Below are 24,605 nucleotides of genomic sequence, written 5' to 3'. Positions count from 1 at the left end.
CTGCGGCGTTTGATCAAGCACTAGGAGCTGCTTACTTTAGTAAGCAGCTCCTAGTGCCGAAAATTTAGGTGACAGGTCCTCTTTAATTAGAACACTCCTTTAGCAGACCTTTAACAACAATACAATGCACCGCCCAGCCTGAGATCCAGCCTGATATACAAGTGCTTCTCAATAAATTAGAAAAATATAGGTTTTTTTTCCCACTAATTCACTTCAAAAAGTGAAACTCATATATAGTGGACCCAAACTTTACTGAATTTTACTAGTTAAGCACCCATGGACACAGAGCCCGAACACACTACCTTATTTGGGGTCTGGCTCTGTGTTCAGGAAAAAACTGTGACTCTGCTTAATTGACTGCAGAAGCAGCCAATCAAATATCTTCCAGACCCCAGATCCTTCGTAGGCATGCCTGTGATTGGCTGGGCTGCAGTATAAGAGCAGGGTCATACCATCCAGAACCCATTACACACAGGAGATAGCCAGAGTCAGCTTGGCAGGGACTTGTTAACCAGTCACAATTGTAAGAACACTGATGTGTATAAAAGAGGCTCCTATTATTAGGGACAGACGGATGTCTGGAATAATTGCCCTTTTTGTGGGCACTGTGAAGCACTGCATCAGTTCAGGGATATTCTTAGTGATTATACAGGGTTATACAGTAATATGTAGAAAGACCAGACCTGATTATTAGCATTTACTGCATCATCCAGTAAGATCTTGAAGATCCTTTCTCTGTCTAGTATTTAGCCACATCATCAATCATACCCTGTTTGAAAATTTTCTCCTTTCAGAGAGCGCTAGTTCAGAAAAAGTGTGGTCAGTGAGAATATACTTACAGATATGTAGATCAAAAAAATTCTTCTGCTGTTACAGAATGTTGGGGAGATTTATTAAAGGGAACCTGTCACCAGGGGACCCATTTTTAGCACTCCCCCAGTCCCCACAGAGCATAGTACATACACTGCCAAAGTGTTTTTGTAAAAGATATGTTATATTGTACCTTTCAGTACCATGTGCTGTGTCACTAGGCAGTTGCCAATTGGGAGGGTCTGGAAAGTAGCAGTCCCCCCCCCAACCTTGGGGAACAGCTCCTCCATGTGACCTTTTCAAATATATGAAAACACCCATCACTTGGCTTAGCTATGCCCCCTGCTCCTCTACAGCCAATCCCGAGTGAGGGGAGTTATTCATATATTTGAAAAGGTCACATGGAGGAGCTGTTCCCCAAGGTTGGGGGGGGGGGACTGCTACTTTCCAGACCCTCCCAATTGGCAACTGCCTAGTCACACAACAGATGCTAATGAAAGGTACAATATAACATATCTTTTTGTCCGTAAAACCAATTTTTTATACACAAACACTTTGGCAGTGTATGTACTATGCTCTGTGGGGACTGGGGGAGTGCTAAAAATGGGTCTCCTGGTGACAGGTTCCCTTTAATCTGTCTACGACATAATTTTGTCTTGATTTGCACTTAAAATCGTTCTGCACCACATTTATGAAGGGTTTCAGACAGTTTTCTGGTTCTCCTACAATGTGCTTGACAATGTCATATGAAAAGGGGGTACAGCCTCGCACTAAAAAAGTCGTTCTCACAGAATGCAGAAGGCAAGACAAGTGTCATTTGCAAGCTGTGCCACAAGTCCATACAGCATGGCCAAAGCCTTAACAACCGGAGCACCGCATGTAGGACCAGGCACCTGCATAGTAAACATGGGCTGCAGTGGCTGAGGCACCAAAGAGACCTGGAAACTTCTAAGGCTCCCCCTGCTGCTTCACTTGGCCCAGCCTGATCCACCACCTCCATAGTCACAATGACACTCCTCTCCCCACAAAGGGAGAATGTGAAGCCCCCGCCACCACCATCAGCAGCACCACCATCAGCAGCAACAACACCATCATCAAGCACGTCCACACCATCCATTGAGCTCCCCATCCCCAAAATCATGGAGAGAAAGCCAAAATTTGTCCCTCACAAGCATAATATCATAAGTCCTGATTATTAGCATTTCCAAATTGCTGGCCTTTGAAATGGTCCTGTTCAGGCTGATGCAAATGGATCTGATGGTTGGTGCTGTCCAATGAAAGTAGTTTCCAGCCACCACTACTTTTCTTATCATTTTTTATGTTTTGGAAATGTGTACATTTTAGGGCCAAAAAAACGTATAACCGACAAAATTTGACCATTCTAATTTTCCCCGCCATTTTGATTTAATTATTATGAGGATCTGATAGTTTGAGGGGGGCAGATTTGAAAATGGGTTGAAACAAAGGGGGTTTATATGGTATATATTTAAAATATTATTAAAACAATAATTATCCCCAAAATAGTAAATTCTGAAAATACAGAAAACCGATATTCGATTTGTAAGCCCTCGTTACATCTAAAATAAATTATCCAGATATTTCAAAAATTATGAAAATATAAAGTAGACAATTGGGAAATGTTATACGGCAACTAATTTAGGTGGTAAATCTTTCTCCCTGAAAATGCACTGATTTCGAATTTTTAAAATTGGTAATTTTTTCCAAAAGTTCATCAGTTTTTCTTTTTTTTTTTATAAATAAAATTTACCACTGAAATGAAGTAAATAATAATAATCGCTTTGAAAAGTAACAGTGTTCAAAAGTTAAAGCGACGCAAATCAGAATACAAAATAATAGGTCTGAGCCTCAGGCTATAAAATGGCTGCATCTTAAAGAGGTTATAAAACAAAAATCTTACTTTCTTTATAGAACAGCGCCCCCTCTGAACATGGCATGTGCTGGTATTGCACCTCACTATCTATAGATGAATGGAGCTCTATCCCCTGCATTGTATTATATTATTTCCCATGGCCGGATCCCTGCATCGCATCTTGTGGGACCTGTCTGATATTGTGTAATATTACACCTGAATAAGAGCCCTCTGTTGTCCTAAATGCGGCTATTGTCTTTTATTGGCATTTTATTTAGACATCATAAAGTATACAGAGCAGAATTGTTACAGATTATTACAATTGGGCACTTTTCAGAATCTAATATAACAGGAGGTAAGTGTTACACAAGATGTTACATAACCATCACACCGGCTCCAATAAATATCTGAGGTCCCGGAGTCCCAATACAGAAGCTTCTCCAGAACCCGGGAACCAACAGGTAAAGTAGAAGGAGGGAGATCATTACTGACCTTTCCATCCATTTGCTTTGGTTTTATTATGTTAACATTTATGTGTATTTTTCTCTGTATTATCCTATCCATATATTGTCTTATCAGCGTCTTGTTATACACTAAGCCTTCACATCAGCTGAGACATGGGGATCCTGACATTGTCCATTGTCTTCTTGGTTTCATGTAAGTATTTCATTTTAATATTCCATATTATACACAGTTCAATTGTATAAAGAGATTCAGACTAGGAATGTGTTTCTGCTCTCTAATAAGTATTGTCAGAGGAATTGTTATTTTATTTTGAATCCCTATTTTTGTCAGGGTAGGAGATAAATGTATGATTGTGGAGGGCAGGCAGCCAAAACCTCATCATCTCCAAAACTGAGGATCTAAAGTCATCCTGACCTGTTTCATATCCAGTTGGGTTTCAAAGGTTCCATGGAAGTCAAGGAAGACAGAATTCAGATCTGTCCTGCCCTTCATTGACTTCTATGTTACTTCCAGATTTACATAAAGGACAACCAAAACCCTTGAGCAGGAGTAAAAGTCCCCCAGGGTTTTGGATGCTTTGTCTTTGGACCCTGTGATATATAATTTATCCTTTTTTTTTTTTAATTTGACAAAGGTTAAATATTTCACAACCTATTAAAATCATTTGATAAATTCAATGTGTTCTGTAATGTGTTCCCAGTATTGCCCCAGATAGTAAATAACTGCTCTTAGCTATAATAAAATTGCTTTACATAAAAACATTTTATATGTTTTTGACTGTCGCTCTCTGCCTGTCTTTGTCTATCTTTGACTGTCTGTCTTTGACTATATGTCTTTGACTGTCTCTCTCTGTGACTGTCTTCAAATTTCTGCCTTTGGCTGCCTGTCTTTGATTGTATCTGTCTGTATTTGACTGTTTCTTTCTGTCTGCCTTTGACTGTCTCTCTCTTACCTTGACTGTCTCTTTCTGTCTGTCTTTGAAAGTCTCTCTCTCTGTCTTTCTTCGATTGTCTGTTTTGACTGTCTTTCTCTGTCTGTATTTGAATGTTTCTTCCTGTCTGTCTTTGACAATCTCTTTCTGTCTTTAACAGGCTGTATATGACTGTCTCTCTCTCTTACCTTAACTGTCTCTTTCTTTCTGCCTTTGACATTCTCTCTCTCTCTGTCTTTCTTTAACTGTTTCTCTCTATCTGTCTTTGACAGTCTTGACTTTCTCTCTCTGTCTCTGGTTGTCTTTGACTGTCTGTCTCTATCACTTTCTGTCTGTCTTTGACTGTCTGTCTCTGTCTATCTTTTTCTATCTTTGACTGTTTCTCTTTGTCTGTATTTGACTGTTGCTGTCTTCCTTTGACATTTTCTCTCTATCTATCTGTCTGTGACTGTCCCTGCCTGTCTGTCTTTGACTGTATCCATATTACCTCACACATAAGCTGTCTTTCATCAATTGCCTATAGTAACCTATAGTTGTCTATAGTATTTATAACCTGTGGCAAAACAACAACCAATCACTGCTCAGCTTCTAAGTGCCACAGCAGCAGCAGCAGCAGACAATGGCTTCTGTATATGGTGGTTATTAAATGTATTTTGTAAAGTGCAGGTTAAAAATTTTGACTACAAGCCAAGTCTATGACGTTCCCTGACTCACAGAGAGTGGCAGAGCGGGTGTGCAAAATTTGGTGATTGTAAATGCGATGGTGCGGATTCATTGAGCAGACACACATACACATTCACTTAGCTTTATATATAAGTTAAATCATTAAAAAAAAAAAAAATTAAGATATTTTTCAAAATACTTTACAGTAACAGATTTGTAACCTATACTCTAACAAAGAAGAGGACACAAATTTAGGTGTTGACAGGGAACAACCAAAACTGGCAAATCTCTCCTTAAATGGGTGGTAGATGGGTCCTATATGATTCATCCTCATGCATAAAGCCAGAAGAATCTGTATATGAAAATTATTAGGTTAAGAAAATTGTTATGAAATGCCATTTATTCTCATTAATCTGTATTATTCTCTTTTAGTCTTGCAGGGGGAATGTGATACAGCAGAAAGTAAGTAGAATGTAATATGTGACATCAACAATACAATAGAAACATTTGTGTTACATAATGTTATGATATTTTGGATAGATAGGAAAGGGAGATTGTATTTGCCTCCTTTGTAAGCTGCAGTCGCTCCCTGTTCTCAGCATGCTGCCCTCTGTACACATACAGCTGTCACCTCTCTCTCTGCTCCAGCTCATCCATGTGACGTTGTCCTCTCTCTCTCTATCTCCCTCTCTCTCTCTTCACATTCCATCTACACTGACAAAGACGGGAAAAAAGGAGGGGGGGGGGAGACGAGTCATAACTTTACTGCTGCAGCTCCTCCTATTCAGCAAAGCTCAGTGGTGTAAAGCATGGAGAGTCTGCACACAGTACTCTGGAATTAATCCCTTAATAAACGTTCAGTAGAGGCACATGAGCAACTTATGTACAGGAGTGGCTAAGGTTGGGTTCACATAACGTTTTTTGTACACGTTAAGCATATACCTTAGGAAAGCGCCCGATGTTTATGCTTAGCGTGTACCTTGCCGAACAGTGGCCACTGGTTGTCTGGCCACTATACCTCCAGTAGGGCAAAAAATGCAGCAAGCTACGTCTTTTCATCCTGCAGCATCCCCCTGAGCGACGTATGCACTTGAAGGAAATGGGCGGCAATGGGGGGGAGGGGTGGGGGAAGCAGCATATTGCATGTCTCCCTACAGCCCATCAAGTGCATTTGTCATTTGGCACAATGGATGACCCATTGATGTCTCTGCACATATTAGGACAGTGACATCACTGGGGGAACACTCTGTTAATCGGCAGCAGCCAATTGCCACTCAGGGGGTGGGTCCCCAGGCAACGTATCCCATATAGGCATATAGTGGGATACATCTTTGTAATACATTGTATGGACATATCGGAATCCTCCTGACGTGTCCTAACAATGAATGACGAAAAAAAAGGTGTGATTCCAGCCTAATCCCTTCAAGCATAGTTTTAATAATGGATATGATAATTAGACTTCTAACTGTCAGTTAGATCGCTTAGCTCCACCCATCTTATATTGATTAACAAAAACATTTACATTGTTTTGGAATGTTGGAATGTTGTGTAGGGTAGAGTTAGTGAAGGGACTGAATAACCCGGATGATAAGAGTAAATCCGAAATGGTGCAGCAATAAGATCTTTACATCTTCATAATACTATGTTACATCACATTAGTAGAGACTGTGCAGCACATGTAGTCAGGTCAGTAAAATGTATATAATTAAAATATATATATAGAGAGAGATAGAATAAGGATAGAGTAAATTCACAATCTAGACGCAATGACCTCTCCCTTATTATACACCATTAATAATCATTCTCATAATTATTAACAAAAGAATATAGTTTTTTTATTATGTTACACTAATATTACATTATTGGGTTTTTTTGATACATTTAAAAACATTTATAATAAAATTAAATTATACATTTCCTTCTCTTTCACCAGTTATGGAATGTCCTCCAGGAAGCACAATGGGAAGTGTTTCACCTTGTGCCTTAACCTGCGGCAATGTGGACAATCCACCTGCAGGAGAGTGCCCCGAGGAGCCCGTGCCGGGGTGTGTATGTGATAAAGGATTATATGCACAGAAAGGGACATCTGGCTTCAATGTACAATGTGTCGATCCTAAATACTGCAATGCAACGTGTGGCCCTAATAAGACCTATGAGGCTGTCGCAAAGATGTGCCGAGCAACGTGTCAGGAACCAAACTTGGCAACAATCTGTTTTCCCCAACAAATTCCCCAATGTGCCTGTAATGAGGGATATCTTCTAAAAGATAATGACTGTGTGCTCCCCAAACAATGCTGAATCACCACCTGACTCCCTGCAGTCATCAATGATAACAAGAAAAATCTTCTCTTATATTTTCTTTCACTGAATTTACATATGAGCACATGATAAGCGGAACGTGGTGACACCTGATATCTCAATAATTCAGCCATAAAATTACTTGATTATATAATCGAATCATCAATAACAATATCAATAAAGGAATTCATTTCAATTTAGAAAAATAAATGAGTACTTATTTTTTGAGGAAGGTATAACCTAGTGGTGCGTCTTGTGTGGTAGTTTGTATGTGATTGTATATGGTGAATTTCATCAGAAATTGGCTTAATAAACCACAAGCAGTAGGTTGTCAAGCAGCTGAGCGGCTTCTAGAAGATGTTTCTTTCATAGCCTGGTGTGGTGTGATGATCCAGAAAATCAACTTTGAAGTAAGAGGTAAAGGTTCACTGTAGGTGGAGGTATTTTTTTTAAACAAAGACATTAAAATATAACTTTTATTATTCTTCATCTAAAATTGAAAAACAGGACTTCAGATTCAGACGTACAAACACAAAACACAAATGGTTATTTCTCAGTGTTCTGAGACTAGGTAAGTGCAGTCGCGTGTTGCTTCACCCATTTAGCGATACGGTGCGACCCTGGTTGTTGCTTTTATGTTTTCAGGCAACAGCCCCACACTGAGAAATAGTAAAAGTGGAACCAATTGTTCTGTGGCAGTGTGTGTGGATTTTTTGTTTTCCGCCACACTGCTTCACAGTTATAGCGGTGAGCTGTGTTGGTGTCAGTCAATTGAACGTATGTACTAGCATACTAGTTGAGACAATCACACAGCAGGTACAAATAGCCGGTTGTTTTTGGTTGCTGTTTGTTACACAGCAGCTTATATCATGTAAAACTGCCGTGTTGAGGAGATAGCCAATTGTTTTGATCTATTATTTCAAAACGTCTTATGGCTATTTATGCTATCACCCTGATAATCACAGGGATAGCTGCTGATGTTCTGGCTAATTTTGTCGTGTTTATAGCGGAGACATCCATCAGCTGTAGCTCAATCGTTCCAATAGCATGAAATCCACTAGCTGGTTGGTTGACTAGTTGCTAGAACTGACTGGCTATCAAGCTAGCTACTGCTCACTGCTCATATAAAACCCTAGGACTCGACGCGTTTCCTCTGCCTCAATTCATCAGGGGTCTCTATTCGTGGCTATTATATCTAGGGTATATGCCCTGTAGGTCTGTGCTGTGCGCACGTCGGCATTATTCTGGCCGCAGCGCGCTCTGTTACAGCCCTGCTTATATTCCAGATCTGTGGCTCGTCACCGCTGACGAGCCTCCCTCGTAGACCAATCGGCTGGCTCAGATTCAGGGAGGGTGTGTCTCTCCTGTCAGGCCTCCTGACCAATCAATGCTGACGGGGAGGTGCCACAAGTGACCTGGTCCATCCCTCTGGCCGTTCGTCATGCATCCGGGTGAGAGATGACGGCGGATAAGGTAAACAACCATACAGAGATCATATCCCTATTAGCGATCTATGTGCCATGATTCTTGTGTCATGCAAATTTATAGAATTACTTTCTATATCTTTGACACTAAGCTGGTACCTTTGGAGCTTATCTCCTCCCCCTCCCTGTACAATGACCTCTATATAGATAACACTGACCCATCATTACATCACTACTGACAATAGATGATGTCACAGCTTATCTCCTCCTCCCTGTACAATGACCTCTATATAGATAACACTGACCCATCATTACATCACTACTGACAATAGATGATGTCACAGCTTATCTCCTCCCCCTCCCTGTACAATGACCTCTATATAGATAACACTGACCCATCATTACATCACTACTGACAATAGATAATGTCACAGCTTATCTCCTCCCCCTCCCTGTACAATGACCTCTATATAGATAACACTGACCCATCATTACATCACTACTGACAATAGATGATGTCACAGCTTATCTCCTCCCCCACCCTGTACAATGACCTATATATAGATAACACTGACCCATCATTACATCACTGCTGACAATAGATGATGTCACAGCTTATCTCCTCCCCCTCCCTGTACAATAACCTCTATATAGATAGCACTGATCCATCATTACATCACTGCTGACAATAGATGATGTCACAGCTTATCTCCTCCTCCTCCCTGTACAATGACCTCTATATAGATAACACCGACCCATCATTACATCACTACTGACAATAGATGATGTCACAGCTTATCTCCTCCTCCCTGTACAATGACCTCTATATAGATAACACTGACCCATCATTACATCACTGCTGACAATAGATGATGTCACAGCTTATCTCCTCCTCCTCCCTGTACAATGACCTCTATATAGATAACACTAACCCATCATTACATCACTACTGACAATAGATTATGTCACAGCTTATCTCCTCCTCCTCCCAGTACAATGACCTCTAAATGGATATTATTGACCCATCATTGGCACAATGAAGGTGAAAACTGGCCCCAGAGTCTGTTAATCGTTTATCTCATTCTGGACCCTCCTTATCTACGACCTACATCATTATTTACACTGCATCTGTGTCTTTTATTTCCCATTGTCGTGTTTCATCACCTCAGGTGTGATTTGTCTGATATTGTGTAATACTGTACCAGAGTCAGATCCATCATAAATGCCTCTATTGTTTTTGTTATTGTTCCAAATTTTATTTAGACATCATAATGTCATTGACAAAGAATTTCTTTCTTCCTTCAATGACGTATATAGAGCACAATGGTTCCATATAATTACAATTATTTACGATCCAGAAATTATAATATATACATTTTTATAATCCAGAAATACAGCAGGTAAGTGTTACACAAGATGTTACATAAACCATCACACCGGCTCCTATAAATATCTGAGGTCCAGGAGTCCCAATACAGAAGCTTCTCCAGAACCTGGGAACCAACAGGTAAAGTAGAAGAAGGAAGATCGAGTCCTTACACCGATTTACATTTATTAAATTTACATATATATATACAGGCGGTCCCCTACTTAAGGACACCCGACTTACAGACAACCCATAGTTACAGACAGACCCCTCTGACCTCTGGTGAAGCTCTCTGGATGTTACTATAGTCCCAGACTGCAATGATCAGCTGTAAGGTGTCTGTAATGAAGCTTTATTGATAATCCTTGGTCCCATCAGCAAAAAATGTTTAAACTCCAATTGTCACTGGGGCCAAATTTTGTTTTGTCTGGATCTACAATTATAAAACATACAGTTTCGACTTACATACAAATTCAACTTAAGAACAAACCTCCGGACCCTATCTTGTATGTAAACCGGGGACTGCCTGTATATATATTTTCTCTGTATTATTGTATCTATTTATTGTCTCATGAAGATCTTGTGATATATGACTTTCATATCAGCAGAGACATGGGGATCCTGACATTGTCTGCAGTCTCCTTGCTTGTCCGTAAGTATTTCATTTTAATTTTGTGTATCTTAATGAATAATGAAATAATTTAGGGGAAATAAAAATGTAAAACCTTTATATGAGAAACAGTGGACAACTTTATTAACCCCTTTCTTTCCAGGCTTTGCAAGGCATTAATAATTGCATTTTGAGCAAATATATGCAGTCCCCAGGTTAGGTACAGGATAGGTTCTGTAGGCTTGTTCTTAAGTTGAATTTGTATGTAAGTCAAAACTGTATATTTTATAATTGTAGATCCAGACAAAATAAATTTTTGCCCCAGTGACAATTGGAGTTTCAAAATTTTTTGCTGTAATGGGACCAAGAATTATCAATAAAGCTTCATTACAGACACCTTACAGACACCTTACAGACATCCCCCTCTGCCCACTGTGACCTCTGGTGACCTCTCTGGATGTTACTATAGTCCCAGGCTGCAATGATCCAGAGGGGTCACCAGAGGTCACAGTGGGCAGAGGGGGTCAGTCTTTAACTTGGGATTGTCTGTAAGTCGGGTGTCCTTAAGTAGTTTATTCATACTTATTGGTCTAAGGGCCATAACTTTTTTTGTGCAATACAGTAAAAATTTTTGCAGAATTTTTTTTTTTTAAAAACAGGAAAGTTAAAAATCCCTGTAACAACTAAAAGGTCCTTTATTCATGTTTATTTTATTTTGTGGTTTAATATACAATTTTCAAATTAACCATTACACCATTACAAAGGAATTCCCTAATGTGTGTCATTTATCTTTATAATATGTATAGTCTCCGGCAAAGAGGACGTCTGTGGCAATGTTTTATATCGTGTAATGCTGGGATTTTATTATTATTATCATTATTATTATTATTATTATTATTGTTGTTATTGTTATTGGGGAACGATAATGTTTATTTCTAAATATTATTAATATGTTATTTATTGATAAATAAATATTTTTAAAAGATTTTAAAAAAGTGAAAATACACATTTCAATTTACTTTACAATTTTTAACCTTCACCCTGGTTAGGAAGAAAACACAAATTTAGGTGTTGACAGGATATAACCAAATCACGCAAATTATTAAAAATTGGTGGTAGTGGAAATCTGAAATATGATTCATGTAGAATATGATTATACTAATTGCTTTTTTATTAGGTTAAGAAGAAATTGTTATCATTTGCCGTTCTTTCTCAGTAATTTGCATTATTCTCTTTTAGTCTTGCAGTGGGGATGTGAGGCTTCGGAAAGTAAGTAGAATGTAATGTACAACATGAGATACAATCGATAAAGATGCTATATTGTTAATATAGATGTGTATAATGTTAAGAGATAGAGAGATGTTGGATAGAGAAGTAGGAGATAGAGTAAATAGATAAAATCCTAAAAACTTTGGCAGTAGGGAGAAGTGGAACTGTTAATCTTCTGTTTGGGTTTAGGTAAATATACCGAACCTGAATACTCATCCCTTTCGGTAACAATTGGCAGAAATAGTGGGAGCCACTGGCAGAGCCTGCACACCACAATGTTCCTTAGGATTGTTGTTCCCAGGACATCATTGGGGAGGAAAAAGATGGCAGCACCTACACATGGCAGTGTGTAACTAGGGGGTGCAGGACCCCATAACAGACTGCTGAACGGGACCCCCTTCCCATATATATTTGTATACTCACACATGAGTTACAATCATGCACAGTATATAGACACAATATATACATACATACAGCATACATGCATGTATATAGTACCATTTACACCCATTCATCATATACACATCACATATATGCACACATACACAGATATGTACAATGCCATATACATACATACTGCATCTACACAAACACATACAGTATATACACACCACTCACACATACAGCATATACACACACACAGTGCACACCCAATACCCCAGATGCTAGGACCCCTAACACTGTGGGCCCCATCACAGCTGCTATGGCTGCTACCCTTGTACAGAAGTTACACCCCTGGATTTTGGATGTTACAGGTCAGAAGTCATGTGCGCTTTTGAAACATTGGAACAATTGGAATATTGTCCAAGGATAGAACCTATTACTCTTCTGTGCTCTATTTATAGATATTAGGATTGCTGGATAGAAGGAAGATAGATGGGAAATAGATAGATGGATAGATAGATATGAGATAGATAAATATGAGATAGATAGATAGATAGATAGATAGATAGATAGATAGATAGCACGGTGGCTGAGTGAGTAGCACTACTTCCTTGCAGCACTGGGGTTCAATGGGGTTCAAATCCCACCCAAGTCAACATCTGCAAAGAGTTTGTATGTTCTCCCCCATGGGACCAATTTGTCATGCTTTGTGCAGCGCTGCGTAATCTGTGTGCTATATAAATAAAGAATTATTATTACTAGATAGATAGATAGATAGATAGATAGATAGATAGATAGATAGATAGATAGAGATAGATAGATAGGAGATAGATATGAGATAGATAAATATGAGATAGATATGAGATAGATAGATAGATAGATAGATAGATAGATAGATATATAGATAGATATGAGATAGATAGATAGATAGATAGATAGATAGATAGATAGGAGATAGATATGAGATAGATAAATATGAGATAGATAGATAGATAGATAGATAGATAGATAGGAGATAGATAGATATGAATACAGATAGATAGATAGATAGATAGATAGATATGAGATAGATAGATAGATAGATAGATAGATAGATAGATAGATAGGAGATAGATATGAGATAGATAGATAGATATGAGATAGATAAATATGAGATAGATATATAGATAGATATATAGATAGATAGATAGATAGATAGATAGATAGGAGATAGATAGATACTAAAAGGAAAGTCCAAGCAGCACAAACCTTAAGACAGGGAAGTGGGTGCAGGCATCCCAGGATTGGGCCACAAGTCCTCTAGTTATAATATGAAGAAAGCGGGCAGCACTCCGTTGTAGGTAAAAATTGCAAAAGTGTCTTTATTCCATAGTGAGTAACAATGACAGCGACGTTTCGGCTCTGCAAGAGCCTTTTTCAAGCCATTCAAACAGTGAAATGGTGGCCATATATATATACAACAAGTGATCGCATGACTGATTGGGATACTCCCACCATTTTTGTATAACTGTGATATAATACATATTACATAAAAAAATGCATATAGTGAATAACAAGTATAGTGCACATTATATAATACTTTTATACATGTGTAATTGACTTTAACAATATGACATATGTAGCAATCCTCTTTGTTAGTGACACAGATCGATCCATCCACTGACCTCATCTGTGTGAAAGTGCTCAAGTGCTTCTGTGCTAAAAGGCTAAGTTTCTGACAATGCTTCCCAGTTGTTTCCACGTGTCGACCATCCCTGATCGGTTGAAATTATCTCCGATATAGACTGAAAGAAAACACTGTGGTGGAACGCACGGTGGAACACACGCTCTGCGCCTAATTGTGCGCATGCGCGGTATGACCCGGCAAGCACGTCTGATGCTATGGCAACTAAGAACGAATACAAAGTAATAATTAGCGATGAAACATTAGTAAGTATCATTCCGATGTATATGTACCTGTGTATATGTACCTGTGTCTTTGTACCTGTGTCTTTGTACCTGAGTCTTTGCCTACTTCGGTATCTTCAGCCTTTCCCTGCCCTCTGTACACACAGCTGCCATCTCTATCACTCGTATTGTACAGGAGTGGACACCCCCTTTACGCAGTTTCAGTAACACATATTTTTATTACGCTGTCAACTCTCAGTTCGGTGGTCCTGGGCTGGAGCTCCATCCATCTGACTGTGATTGACAAAAATATTAAAATTGATTGTTTTGGAAAGTTGAAGGCTGGACAGAAAATCTATGAATGTGGCGCCTATTATGAATGGAAGTAGAGTTTATGGGGGTGGTGAAAGGGCAGTATAACCAGGATGATAAAAGTAAAAACAAAAATGGTGCTACACCTGCGCTACTATAAAGCCAAACTGAATTTTACCTCTGCATAATACTATATTATATCATATAAGTAGAGAATGTGCCGCACAAGCAGTGAGGTCAATAAAATGTGTATAAAATCTTTTTACAAACATAATTATAGAGATAGAATAAAGTTTTAATAAAAGGCACAATCTGAAAAGTTGATCCAGATTAAATCAAAACAAAAGACAAGGGGGCACTGTCTCCATCTGGAGAAAACAAGGTTAAAGGGCTTTTTCACTATGAGAACTGTCAGTCTGTGGAATAGCCGAGCTCAGGCGCTGGTCACAGCAGGGACAGCAGAGAGCTTCAAGAAGGGTCTAGATGCCTTTTTACACCTAAATCACATTGATGGTTATGTTATATAGAATTGTTTTCCCTAAATCCCATCCTCATCCAATCCCTTCCCTTCCTTGGTTGAACTTGTGTCTTTTTTTCAACTGGATAAACTATGACAGGTACAAGATACATTGTGCAAGAAATTAAAATGCCATGTTATTTTCTAGCAACTTTAAAATGACCTTTATCTCAGTATATGCTGATAATTCTCTTCATCCGCATTATATTATTATTATTATTATTATTATTGTTTTAATTTTTATAAAATTTTTATATCTAACTTATCATGGTATTTTTATACATATACAATGAACTTTTAATAAAACAAAAAATACCTTTCCTTCTCTTTGACCAGTTATGGAATGTCCTCCCGGAAGCACATTGGACAGTGTTTCACCTTGTGCCTTAACCTGCGGCAATGTGGACAATCGACCTGTAGGAGAGTGCCCCAAGCGGCCAGTGCTGGGGTGTAAATGTAATAACGGATTATACGCACAGACCGGGACATCTTTCTTCACTGTGGAATGTGTCGAACCTAAAATATGCAACGCAACATGTGGCCCTAATAAGACCTATCAGTCAAGCGCAATGAGATGCACACCTACATGTAAGGAGCCAACACGTTATGAATACTGTAGACCCCAACAAATTCCACAATGTGACTGTAACAATGGATATCTCCTACAAGGAAATGACTGTGTGTTGCCCCAAGATTGTATAATCACAACCTAACTCCCTGCTGTCATCATTGCCTTAACTACAAGAAAAATGACAAAATGTTCTATATTTCTTACACTAAATTTTACATATGAGCGCATGATAAATGGAATGTGGTGTCACCTAATATCTCAATAATTCAGTCATAAAATTACTTGATTAGTTGATTATCATTAAAAAGAATAGCAATAAAGAATGACTTTTCAATTTAGAAAAATAAATTTGTATTTTTGTTTATTGAAGAAGGTAAAACCCAGGGGTGCGTCTTATGTGTTAGAACATAGTTTGTATGTGATTGTTTAGAGTGAACACAAATTAAGAGGGTTCATTTACAGTGTAAATTCTTTAAAATCTTAAATACGCTCTTCAATCTAACTCCAATACAAAACCGAATAAAAGAAGTGATTACAGAGGGAGACTTTTGGGGAGATATATCTCGCAAAATGTGTAAGAATTCAGGCGAAATTTGCAACACAAAACTACAACACATCTCTAACGTGTAACTCCAAAGGCCAATATTTTAATACAGTTGAAGAGAACCTTTGACAACAATTCCAGAGATACCCATGTCTTGCATGAGTCTTTATCCTAGCCTAAGATCTAGCCTGGCATATCTATCAGCCCTACTTGTAACATCCTCTTTAGCTCCTCCCATAATAGACTGAGGCCAGAGCATCTTCCCTCACTTACCATAATGCGGAGCTCTTCTCACATGCACTACAAGGAGACTGACTGACCTTAATGACCTTCAGTAATGATGGCCACTTGTTTTTCTTTACTTAGCTGCTTATTTCTAGCCATAATAAAAATTCTCACAGTCTATTCAGTAGGACTATCAGCTGTGTATTCACATGACTTCTGCACAACACAACTGATGGTCCCAAACCCATTTATAAGGCAAGAAACCCCACTTATTACACCAGACAGGGCGACTTGTGATGTGGAGACCTTTGCATGTATATAATACATATTTTCAGTTATTTTACACTTTTTTGTTAAGTGTACAATTTCACATGTGTTAATTCACAGTTTTGATTCCTTCAGTGTGAATCTACAATTTTTAAAGTCATGGAAATACAGAAACTCTTGGAATGAGAAGGTGTGTACAGACTTTATGTCTGTACTGTATATACACCCATGTACTGTTACACAGATATATCTATAATATAACAGCCTTATGACGACTATACAAACTACCTGCTATTATGGATGTGCCAAACAGGCTGTTCAGCAGATACTATCACTCTCCCCTCATCCCAGGACAGTGGGTAATGGGCAAGACACAGAAAACGGAGGAGACAGAGCAAACAGAGGTAGTCTTCATCCTGCATATCATACTGATGTGCTGACCCAACCCCTGACTCAGCTATAGCCTTGTCAAAGCCCAGACCGAAGTGTGCAGTATGCAGACCAGGCTTATAAATTATACTCTGTGCACACTAGTAAACTGAGCAGCTACAGGAGGAGTAAATGGATTAGTGTGTTAACACAGGAGGGAGTAGACATGCATCTTATCTGCTGGCTTGCCGTAATTACTGAGCAGAGACTCAGGGAATGAGCACATTGCATAGCCCCACTCTTTCACTTCCTGTTCATCCTGTATATGGAACAATTCTAGTTTTGAGATATTCCAGCTATAGAAAAAAAAGTTAATAAACTTTACAGTTACACTTTAATGTAATGAGTAGGGATTTCCATGAAAGTGTTGTTGCTTTGGGTATGACCTAACCTGTGTTGCTAAATTCCCCCCAAAAATACTCCTTTCATGCTCAAAGAAAACCTGTCAACACATTTTTCACAAATATGGCTAGTGGCAGGTTCCCATAGAGCTCTAGTGACTAAGTGGGTACAGTTTGCTAATGTTAAGAGGCTAAAGGACCTGTGATGATGTCACACTGGTCACATTACATTAGGCCGCACCCCTCAACTTGCTTTAAAGATCCCTAAATACCAGGTAAGTTCATAACTCTGACATTTGTGAAAATGTGGTGACAGGTCTGCTTTAAAGTAAGCCAACAAACATGTAGTTATAGCAGAGTGTCTAATAGTGTGACAGATCTATGGTCCGGTTCAGCCGCTGTAATATACTGAATTTGAAGACTTTTAAAAAAAACATTTTTTCCAATAAATTTAGAAAAGTATTCTGCTCCCAGCAAGATGAACTGTGCCGCAATTCATGAAGATCGTGCGCCCAATATCCTGCATGTGTCACCTCCACGATCAGGTCCACCAGAGTTCACCTTCTTCTTCCCAATGTATGTAAGTGCATGGCTTGCGGCACAATTTTTAAGTTAAATCCCGCAGTTTGTCCGAATCTGTCGGATCGTCCAACGGCCAGCACCCAAATTTGTGTCGCATGAAAGCGGAAAAAAATCCGATCGCCTGCGCCAAAAACCCCTTTAAATCCTTGTCCCAGTGGCGCAATATAGAAATCGTTGGGATGTCCGACGAAAGTGCGGTCCACATTGCCCGTAGTTAATGAGCCCCAGGGTGTTCTCTAATTTTGATCTCCTTTTGTGTATAGATGTTTATATGGTTTCTAAATATAAAAAAAATTGAAGTGTAAGAACAAAATAATTGTGGTGCGCCATGACCCAAATACATGGTTAGGGCATCATCTGGTTATCCATTCAGCTTAGAAATAACTTTGTACATTGAACATTTATTTACTGACCGATCGTTTCTATCTCTTTAGAATAATCTGCGTCACCATGGGACATTGTTTACATCCATTACCTGGCAACCAAGTATGCGCTTCATTTACCCGATCTCCTTGTGAGTGCCAACCAGTATGTGCCAATATGCCCGATTCGGTTTCACACTCAACCCATGTTTACTGATTTCTTAGGAAGCCAACATTCTCGAAGAACCGAAAATGGTCGGACCGTGCGCCACAATTCTGTCTGAGCCACAATTCTGAAAGAAATTGCAACAGAAAAAAATGATGCATTCTGTTGGAGCAGTGCAGGGGGCGCCAGATTCATGAAGAATGTGTGACACATTTCATGAATCTGCCGCACCAGGCACACTCCGAAGGGAAACGGCACGCATTATTTTTGATAAATGTTGGTCAAAATGTTGAAATATTGCATGCCAGGTAAATAAAAGAACCGATTATAGACGCCAACTACTGAAGTTCTGCAGAAATTCTCTTTTGGACCATACAGTAGTAACAACACAGTAAGATTATCGGACGGACTGATGAAGGATAAAGGAGATGACTAGAGATGAGCGAACATGCTCGTCCGAGCTTGATGCTCGGTCGAGCATTAGGGTACTCGAAACTGCTCGTTGCTCGGACGAATACTTCGCCCGCTCGAGAAAATGGCAGCTCCCGCCGTTTTGCTTTTTGGCGGCCAGAAACAGAGCCAATCACAAGCCAGGAGACTCTGCACTCCACCCAGCATGACGTGGTACCCTTACACGTCGATAGCAGTGGTTGGCTGGCCAGATCAGGTGACCCTGGGATAGACTAGCCGCTGCCCGCGCTGCTCGGATCATTCTGTGTCTGGATGCCGCTAGGGAGAGAGCTGCTGCTGGTCAGGGAAAGCGTTAGGGTGTTCTATTAGCTTACTGTTAGGCAGGAGTGATTCTCAAAGAACCCAACAGCCCTTCTTAGGGCTACAATAACGTTCTACTTTTTTTATTTTAATCTAGTACCATTTTGTGAGGAATTAGCAGGGGGACTTGCTACCGTTGTGTTTAGCTCTTAGTGGCACACATATCCATAGCAAAGACCGAAGTGGGAAAATTTAGTAGGGGTTGGATTTCAATTAGGCACTAACTCAGTGTCATCTCATCTGGCATAGTAGTGTGCTTTGATACTTGGCTAGAAAATAGCCATAGGAGAATACAAAGAGCTTACTTACGCCTACAGTAGCGTTCTATATATTTGATTTCTGGTTGATCTGCTGGTGGCTGTACTTTCTGCAGTGCATGTACTAGCCAATTCTGAGCAATTTGTAGTGAGACTTGCGACCGCTGTGTTCTGCGCTTAGTGACGCACATATCCATAGCAAAGGACGAAGTGGGAAAATTTAGTAGGGGTTGGATTTCAATTAGGCACTAACTCAGTGTCATCTCATCTGGCATAGTAGTGTGCTTTGATACTTGGCTAGAAAATAGCCATAGGAGAATACAAAGAGCTTACTTACGCCTACAGTAGCGTTCTATATATTTGATTTCTGGTTGATCTGCTGGTGGCTGTACTTTCTGCAGTGCATGTACTAGCCAATTCTGAGCAATTTGTAGTGAGACTTGCGACCGCTGTGTTCTGCGCTTAGTGACGCACATATCCATAGCAAAGACCGAAGTGGGAAAATTTAGTAGGGGTTGGATTTCAATTAGGCACTAACTCAGTGTCATCTCATCTGGCATAGTAGTGTGCTTTGATACTTGGCTAGAAAATAGCCATAGCAATAGGATAGCATTGTTTGGTTTTAAAAACTCAAAAAAAAACAAAAAACACAAAAAAAAACAAAAAAAATAAAGTTATAACTCTCATTTTAAAAATGTTTAACCCGAGGGCTAGGGGTAGAGGACGAGGGCGGGGATGTGGGCGTCCAACTACTGCAGGGGTCAGAGGCCGTGGTCCTGGGCGGGGTGAGACACCACCTGCTGATGAGGGAGCAGGGGAACGCCGCAGAGCTACACTCCCTAGGTTCATGTCTGAAGTTACTGGGACTCGTGGTAGAGCACTGTTGAGGCCAGAACAGTGCGAACAGGTGATGTCGTGGATTGCTGACAATGCTTCGAGCAATTTGTCCACCACCAGTCAGTCTTCCACGCAGTCCACCCATGTCACCGAAATCGCCACTCCTCCAGCTCCTGCACCTCAGCCTCCTCCCCCCCAGTCTGCCCCCTCCCAGGAAAATTTGGCATTTGAACCGGCATACTCTGAGGAACTGTTTTCTGGACCCTTCCCACAGTCACAAACCACTTGTCCGGTTGCTGCTGAGCAATTTTCCGATGCCCAGGTTTTCCACCAGTCACAGTCTGTGGGTGATGATGACCTTCTTGACGTAGTGGAAGTGTGTAAAGAGGTGTCCGACGATGAGGAGACACGGTTGTCAGACAGTGGGGAAGTTGTTGTCAGGGCAGGAAGTCCGAGGGGGGAGCAGACTGAGGGATCGGAGGATGATGAGGTGACAGACCCAAGCTGGGTTGAGAGGCCGGGTGAACACAGTGCTTCTGAGACGGAGGAGAGTCCTCGACCAGAACAGGTTGGAAGAGGCAGTGGTGGGGCCAGACGGAGAGGCAGGGCCAGAGCTGGTGCATCAGCGCCAAATGTGTCAACTAGTGAAGCTCCCGTGGCGAGGGCTCTTGCGGCGAGGGCTAGATCTTCAGAAGTCTGGAGGTTCTTTAAGGAAACACCGGATGACCGACGGACTGTGGTGTGCAACATTTGCCAAACCAGGCTCAGCAGGGGTTCCACCACTACTAGCTTAACTACCACCAGTATGCGCAGGCATATGAATGCTAAACACCCCACTCAGTGGCAACAAGCCCGTTCACCTCCGGCCGTGCACACCACTGCTCCTTCCCCTGTGTCAGCTGCTAGTCAGCCCCCTGCCCAGGACCCTGCCACAAAAACCCCATCGTCGCCTCCACGATCCTCCACAGCATCCACCAGCGTTCAGCTCTCCATAACCCAGACGCTGGAGCGGAAACGCAAATATAGTGCAACCCACCCGCACGCCCAAGCCCTTAATGTGCACATCTCCAGATTGCTTAGCCTGGAGATGCTGCCCTATAGGCTAGTAGAGACCGAGGCCTTTCGCAACCTCATGGCGGCGGCCGCCCCTCGGTATTCGGTCCCCAGCCGCCACTACTTTTCCCGATGTGCCGTCCCAGCCCTGCACCAGCACGTGTCAGACAACATCATCCGTGCCCTGACCAACGCCGTTTCTGACAAGGTCCACCTGACCACGGACACGTGGACGAGTGCTGCCGGGCAGGGCCACTATATATCGCTGACGGCACATTGGGTTAACTTGGTGGAGGATGGGACCGAGTCTGACCCTGGGGCTGCTCATATACTGCCGACGCCGAGGATTGCGGGGCCTACCTCGGTCCAGGTGTTTCAGGCCTACTATGCCTCCTCCTCCTCCCACCCCTCCTCCACCTCCTCCTCCGAACTACCATCCGTGGGCACGGCGCCATCAGTCGGTAGCTCTAGGCACAGCAGCAGTGCCGTCGCTAAGCGACAGCAGGCGGTGCTCAAACTGCTGAGCCTAGGCGACAAAAGGCACACCGCCCAAGAGCTATTACAGGGCATCACGGCGCAGACTGATCTGTGGCTGGCACCGCTGAACCTCAAGCCGGGAATGGTTGTGTGTGACAACGGCCGTAACCTGGTGGCGGCTCTGCAACTCGGCAGACTGACACATGTGCCATGCCTGGCCCATGTGTTAAATCTGATAGTTCAGCGTTTCCTCAAGACATACCCCAATCTGTCTGATTTGCTCACGAAGGTGCGCCGCATCTGTGCGCATTTCAGGAAGTCCAGCCCAGATGCTGCCACTCTCAGGGCAGCGCAGCGCCGCCTCCAACTGCCCGCTCACCGACTGTTGTGCGACGTGCCCACGAGGTGGAATTCAACACTGACCATGTTATCCAGAGTTTACCAGCAGCGCAGAGCGATTGTAGACTGCCAGATGTCAACTTCCACCAGAACTGGTAGTCAGGTCAGTCAGCTTCCTCAAGTCTACAATGAGGAGTGGACGTGGATGTCTGATATCTGTCAGGTGCTGAGTAACTTTGAGGAGTCAACACAGATGGTCAGTGGCGATGCCGCCATCATCAGCCTCACCATCCCGCTGCTTGGCCTGTTGAAAAACTCTCTGGTCAGCATGAAGTCGGAAGCTTTGCGCTCGTCACAAGAGACAGGGGAAGAATATTCCCTTGTTGATAGCCAAAGCACCCTCAGGTCTGTTTCTCAGCGCATATCGGAGGAGGTGGAGGTGGAGGAGGATGAGGAGGAAGAGGAGGAGAATGTTGGCGAGACACAAGAGGGGACCATTGTTGAGTCCTTTACTGTTCAGCGTGTATGGGCAGAAGAAGAGGAGTTGGAGGAGTTGGAGGAGGAGGAAATGGACAGTCAGGCCAGTGAGGGGAGTGAATTCTTACGCGTTGGTACTCTGGCGCATATGGCAGATTTCATGCTAGGCTGCCTATCCCGTGACCCTCGCGTTCAAAGAATTTATTCCAGCACCGATTACTGGGTGTTCACTCTCCTGGACCCACGGTACAAGCAAAATCTTTCCACTCTCATCCCTGCAGAGGAAAGGAGTGTGAGAATGCATGAATACCAGCAGGCCCTGGTGCACAAGCTGAAACAGTATTTCCCTTCTGACAGCGCTAGCGGCAGAGTGCGTAGTTCTGCGGGACAAGTAGCGAGGGAGAGTAGGCGAGCAGGCAGCTTGTCCAGCACTGGCAAGGGTACGCTTTACAAGGCTTTTGCCAGCTTTATGTCACCCCAGCAAGACACTGTCACCTGTCCCCAGTCTCGGCAGAGTAGGGCTGATCTTTACAGAAAGATGGTGAGGGAGTACGTAGCTGACCATACCATCGTCCTAAATGATCACACAGCTCCCTACAACTACTGGGTTTCAAAGCTGGACATGTGGCACGAACTGGCGCTGTACGCCTTGGAGGTTCTTGCCTGCCCTGCCGCTAGCGTCTTGTCCGAGCGGGTTTTCAGTGCAGCTGGTGGCATCATCACCGATAAGCGTACACGCCTGTCGACTGACAGCGCTGACAGGCTGACGCTTATTAAAATGAATAAAGGCTGGATTTCTCAGAATTTCCAATCTCCACCAGGTGAAGGAAGCTCAACCTGAATAATTGATCCACTCCTCCTCCTCCTCATTTTCCTCCTTCTCCTCCTCTTTGTACAGTAAAGCAGAGGAAAATGGCTATTTTTTGACAGGGCCCACTGGCTCTTGCTATAGTACTTCATGCATTTAATTTTTCTGGAGGGCCACCTACCCGGTCCTCTGTTTGAAACAATTTTTGTGAGTGCCACATACAGGCACTCAATCTATTCCATTTTACTGCAGGGCCACCTACCTGCTCCTCTGGTTTGAAACATTTTTGGGACTGCCACATACAGGCACTCAATCTATTCCATTTTACTGCAGGGCCACCTACCTGCTCCTCTGGTTTGAAACATTTTTGGGACTGCCACATACAGGCACTCAATCTATTCCATTTTACTGCAGGGCCACCTACCTGCTCCTCTGGTTTGAAACATTTTTGGGACTGCCACATACAGGCACTCAATCTATTCCATTTTACTGGAGGGCCACCTACCTGCTCCTCTGGTTTGAAAAATGTTTGGGACTGCCACATACAGGCACTCAATCTATTCCATTTTACTGGAGGGCCACCTACCTGCTCCTCTGGTTTGAAAAATGTTTGGGACTGCCACATACAGGCACTATCCAAATTAAATTGTCTCCATAGCAGCCTCCACACGTTGTCTCCATTGCTACCTCCAAAATTCGTCCATATAGCTGCCTCCATACATCGTCCCTTTATCAAACGAGGTGTGTCAGGCAGAAATTTGGGTTGTTTTCATGGATTCCACATCAAAGTTGTTAACTTTGTCGCCACCCTGCTGTGTTATCCACAAAATATACTGGCAAACTTTTACCATTTAGGGATATTATTTCAGCGCTTCTTGCGCATCTGTTTACATTCCCCTCACCCGGCATATCCTAAACTTATAAGAACGCTACTACACTTGATCTTATACAAAAGGTTCTTAGAAGTGCTGTTTGGGGAGTAGCCTAGAGACAGGGGCTTGGATTGGCGAAAGCTCGCCTGGCAGCGGAGCGCCAGCTCCATGCGCATCATGCGCTTCTTGCGCATCTGTTTACATTCCCCTCACCCGCCATATCCCAAACTTATAAGAACGCTACTACACTTAACTTGGTGCAGGCTGGGACCGAGTCTGACCCTGGGGCTGGTCATATACTGCCGACACAGAGAATTGCGGGGCCTACCTCGGTCCAGGTCTCAAAGGCCTACTATACCTCCTCCCACCCCTCCTCCACCTCCTCCTCCTCCGAATTACCATCCGTGGGCATGGCGCCATC

The 24,605-nt window shown here is 42.0% G+C and overlaps 1 protein-coding gene and 1 long non-coding RNA gene across 2 annotated transcripts; both read left to right on the top strand.

Annotated features, from left to right (window-relative positions):
- The first annotated feature begins 3,000 nt into the window (after positions 1-3,000).
- LOC140065538 (SCO-spondin-like) lies at positions 3,001-7,233 on the top strand. The gene is made up of 4 exons (XM_072113137.1): positions 3,001-3,141; positions 3,260-3,337; positions 5,172-5,201; positions 6,673-7,233. The coding sequence occupies exons 2-4, from the start codon at positions 3,298-3,300 to the stop codon at positions 7,035-7,037; spliced, it is 435 nt and encodes a 144-aa protein (XP_071969238.1). The 5' UTR covers positions 3,001-3,141; positions 3,260-3,297; the 3' UTR covers positions 7,038-7,233.
- Positions 7,234-11,669: 4,436 nt separating this feature from the next.
- On the top strand, positions 11,670-15,687 carry LOC140065537 (uncharacterized). Its single transcript, XR_011847944.1, has 3 exons — positions 11,670-11,706; positions 13,874-14,019; positions 15,143-15,687. It is a non-coding gene; the product is annotated as an uncharacterized lncRNA (long non-coding RNA).
- Positions 15,688-24,605: the final 8,918 nt, after the last annotated feature.

The sequence above is a fragment of the Engystomops pustulosus genome, chromosome 6 (genome assembly GCF_040894005.1).
Source record: "Engystomops pustulosus chromosome 6, aEngPut4.maternal, whole genome shotgun sequence".
In the NCBI taxonomy this organism is placed as follows: domain Eukaryota; kingdom Metazoa; phylum Chordata; class Amphibia; order Anura; family Leptodactylidae; genus Engystomops; species Engystomops pustulosus.
The sequence above is the reverse complement of the archived record's forward strand: the minus strand, read 5'-3'. Positions and strand labels throughout refer to the sequence as shown.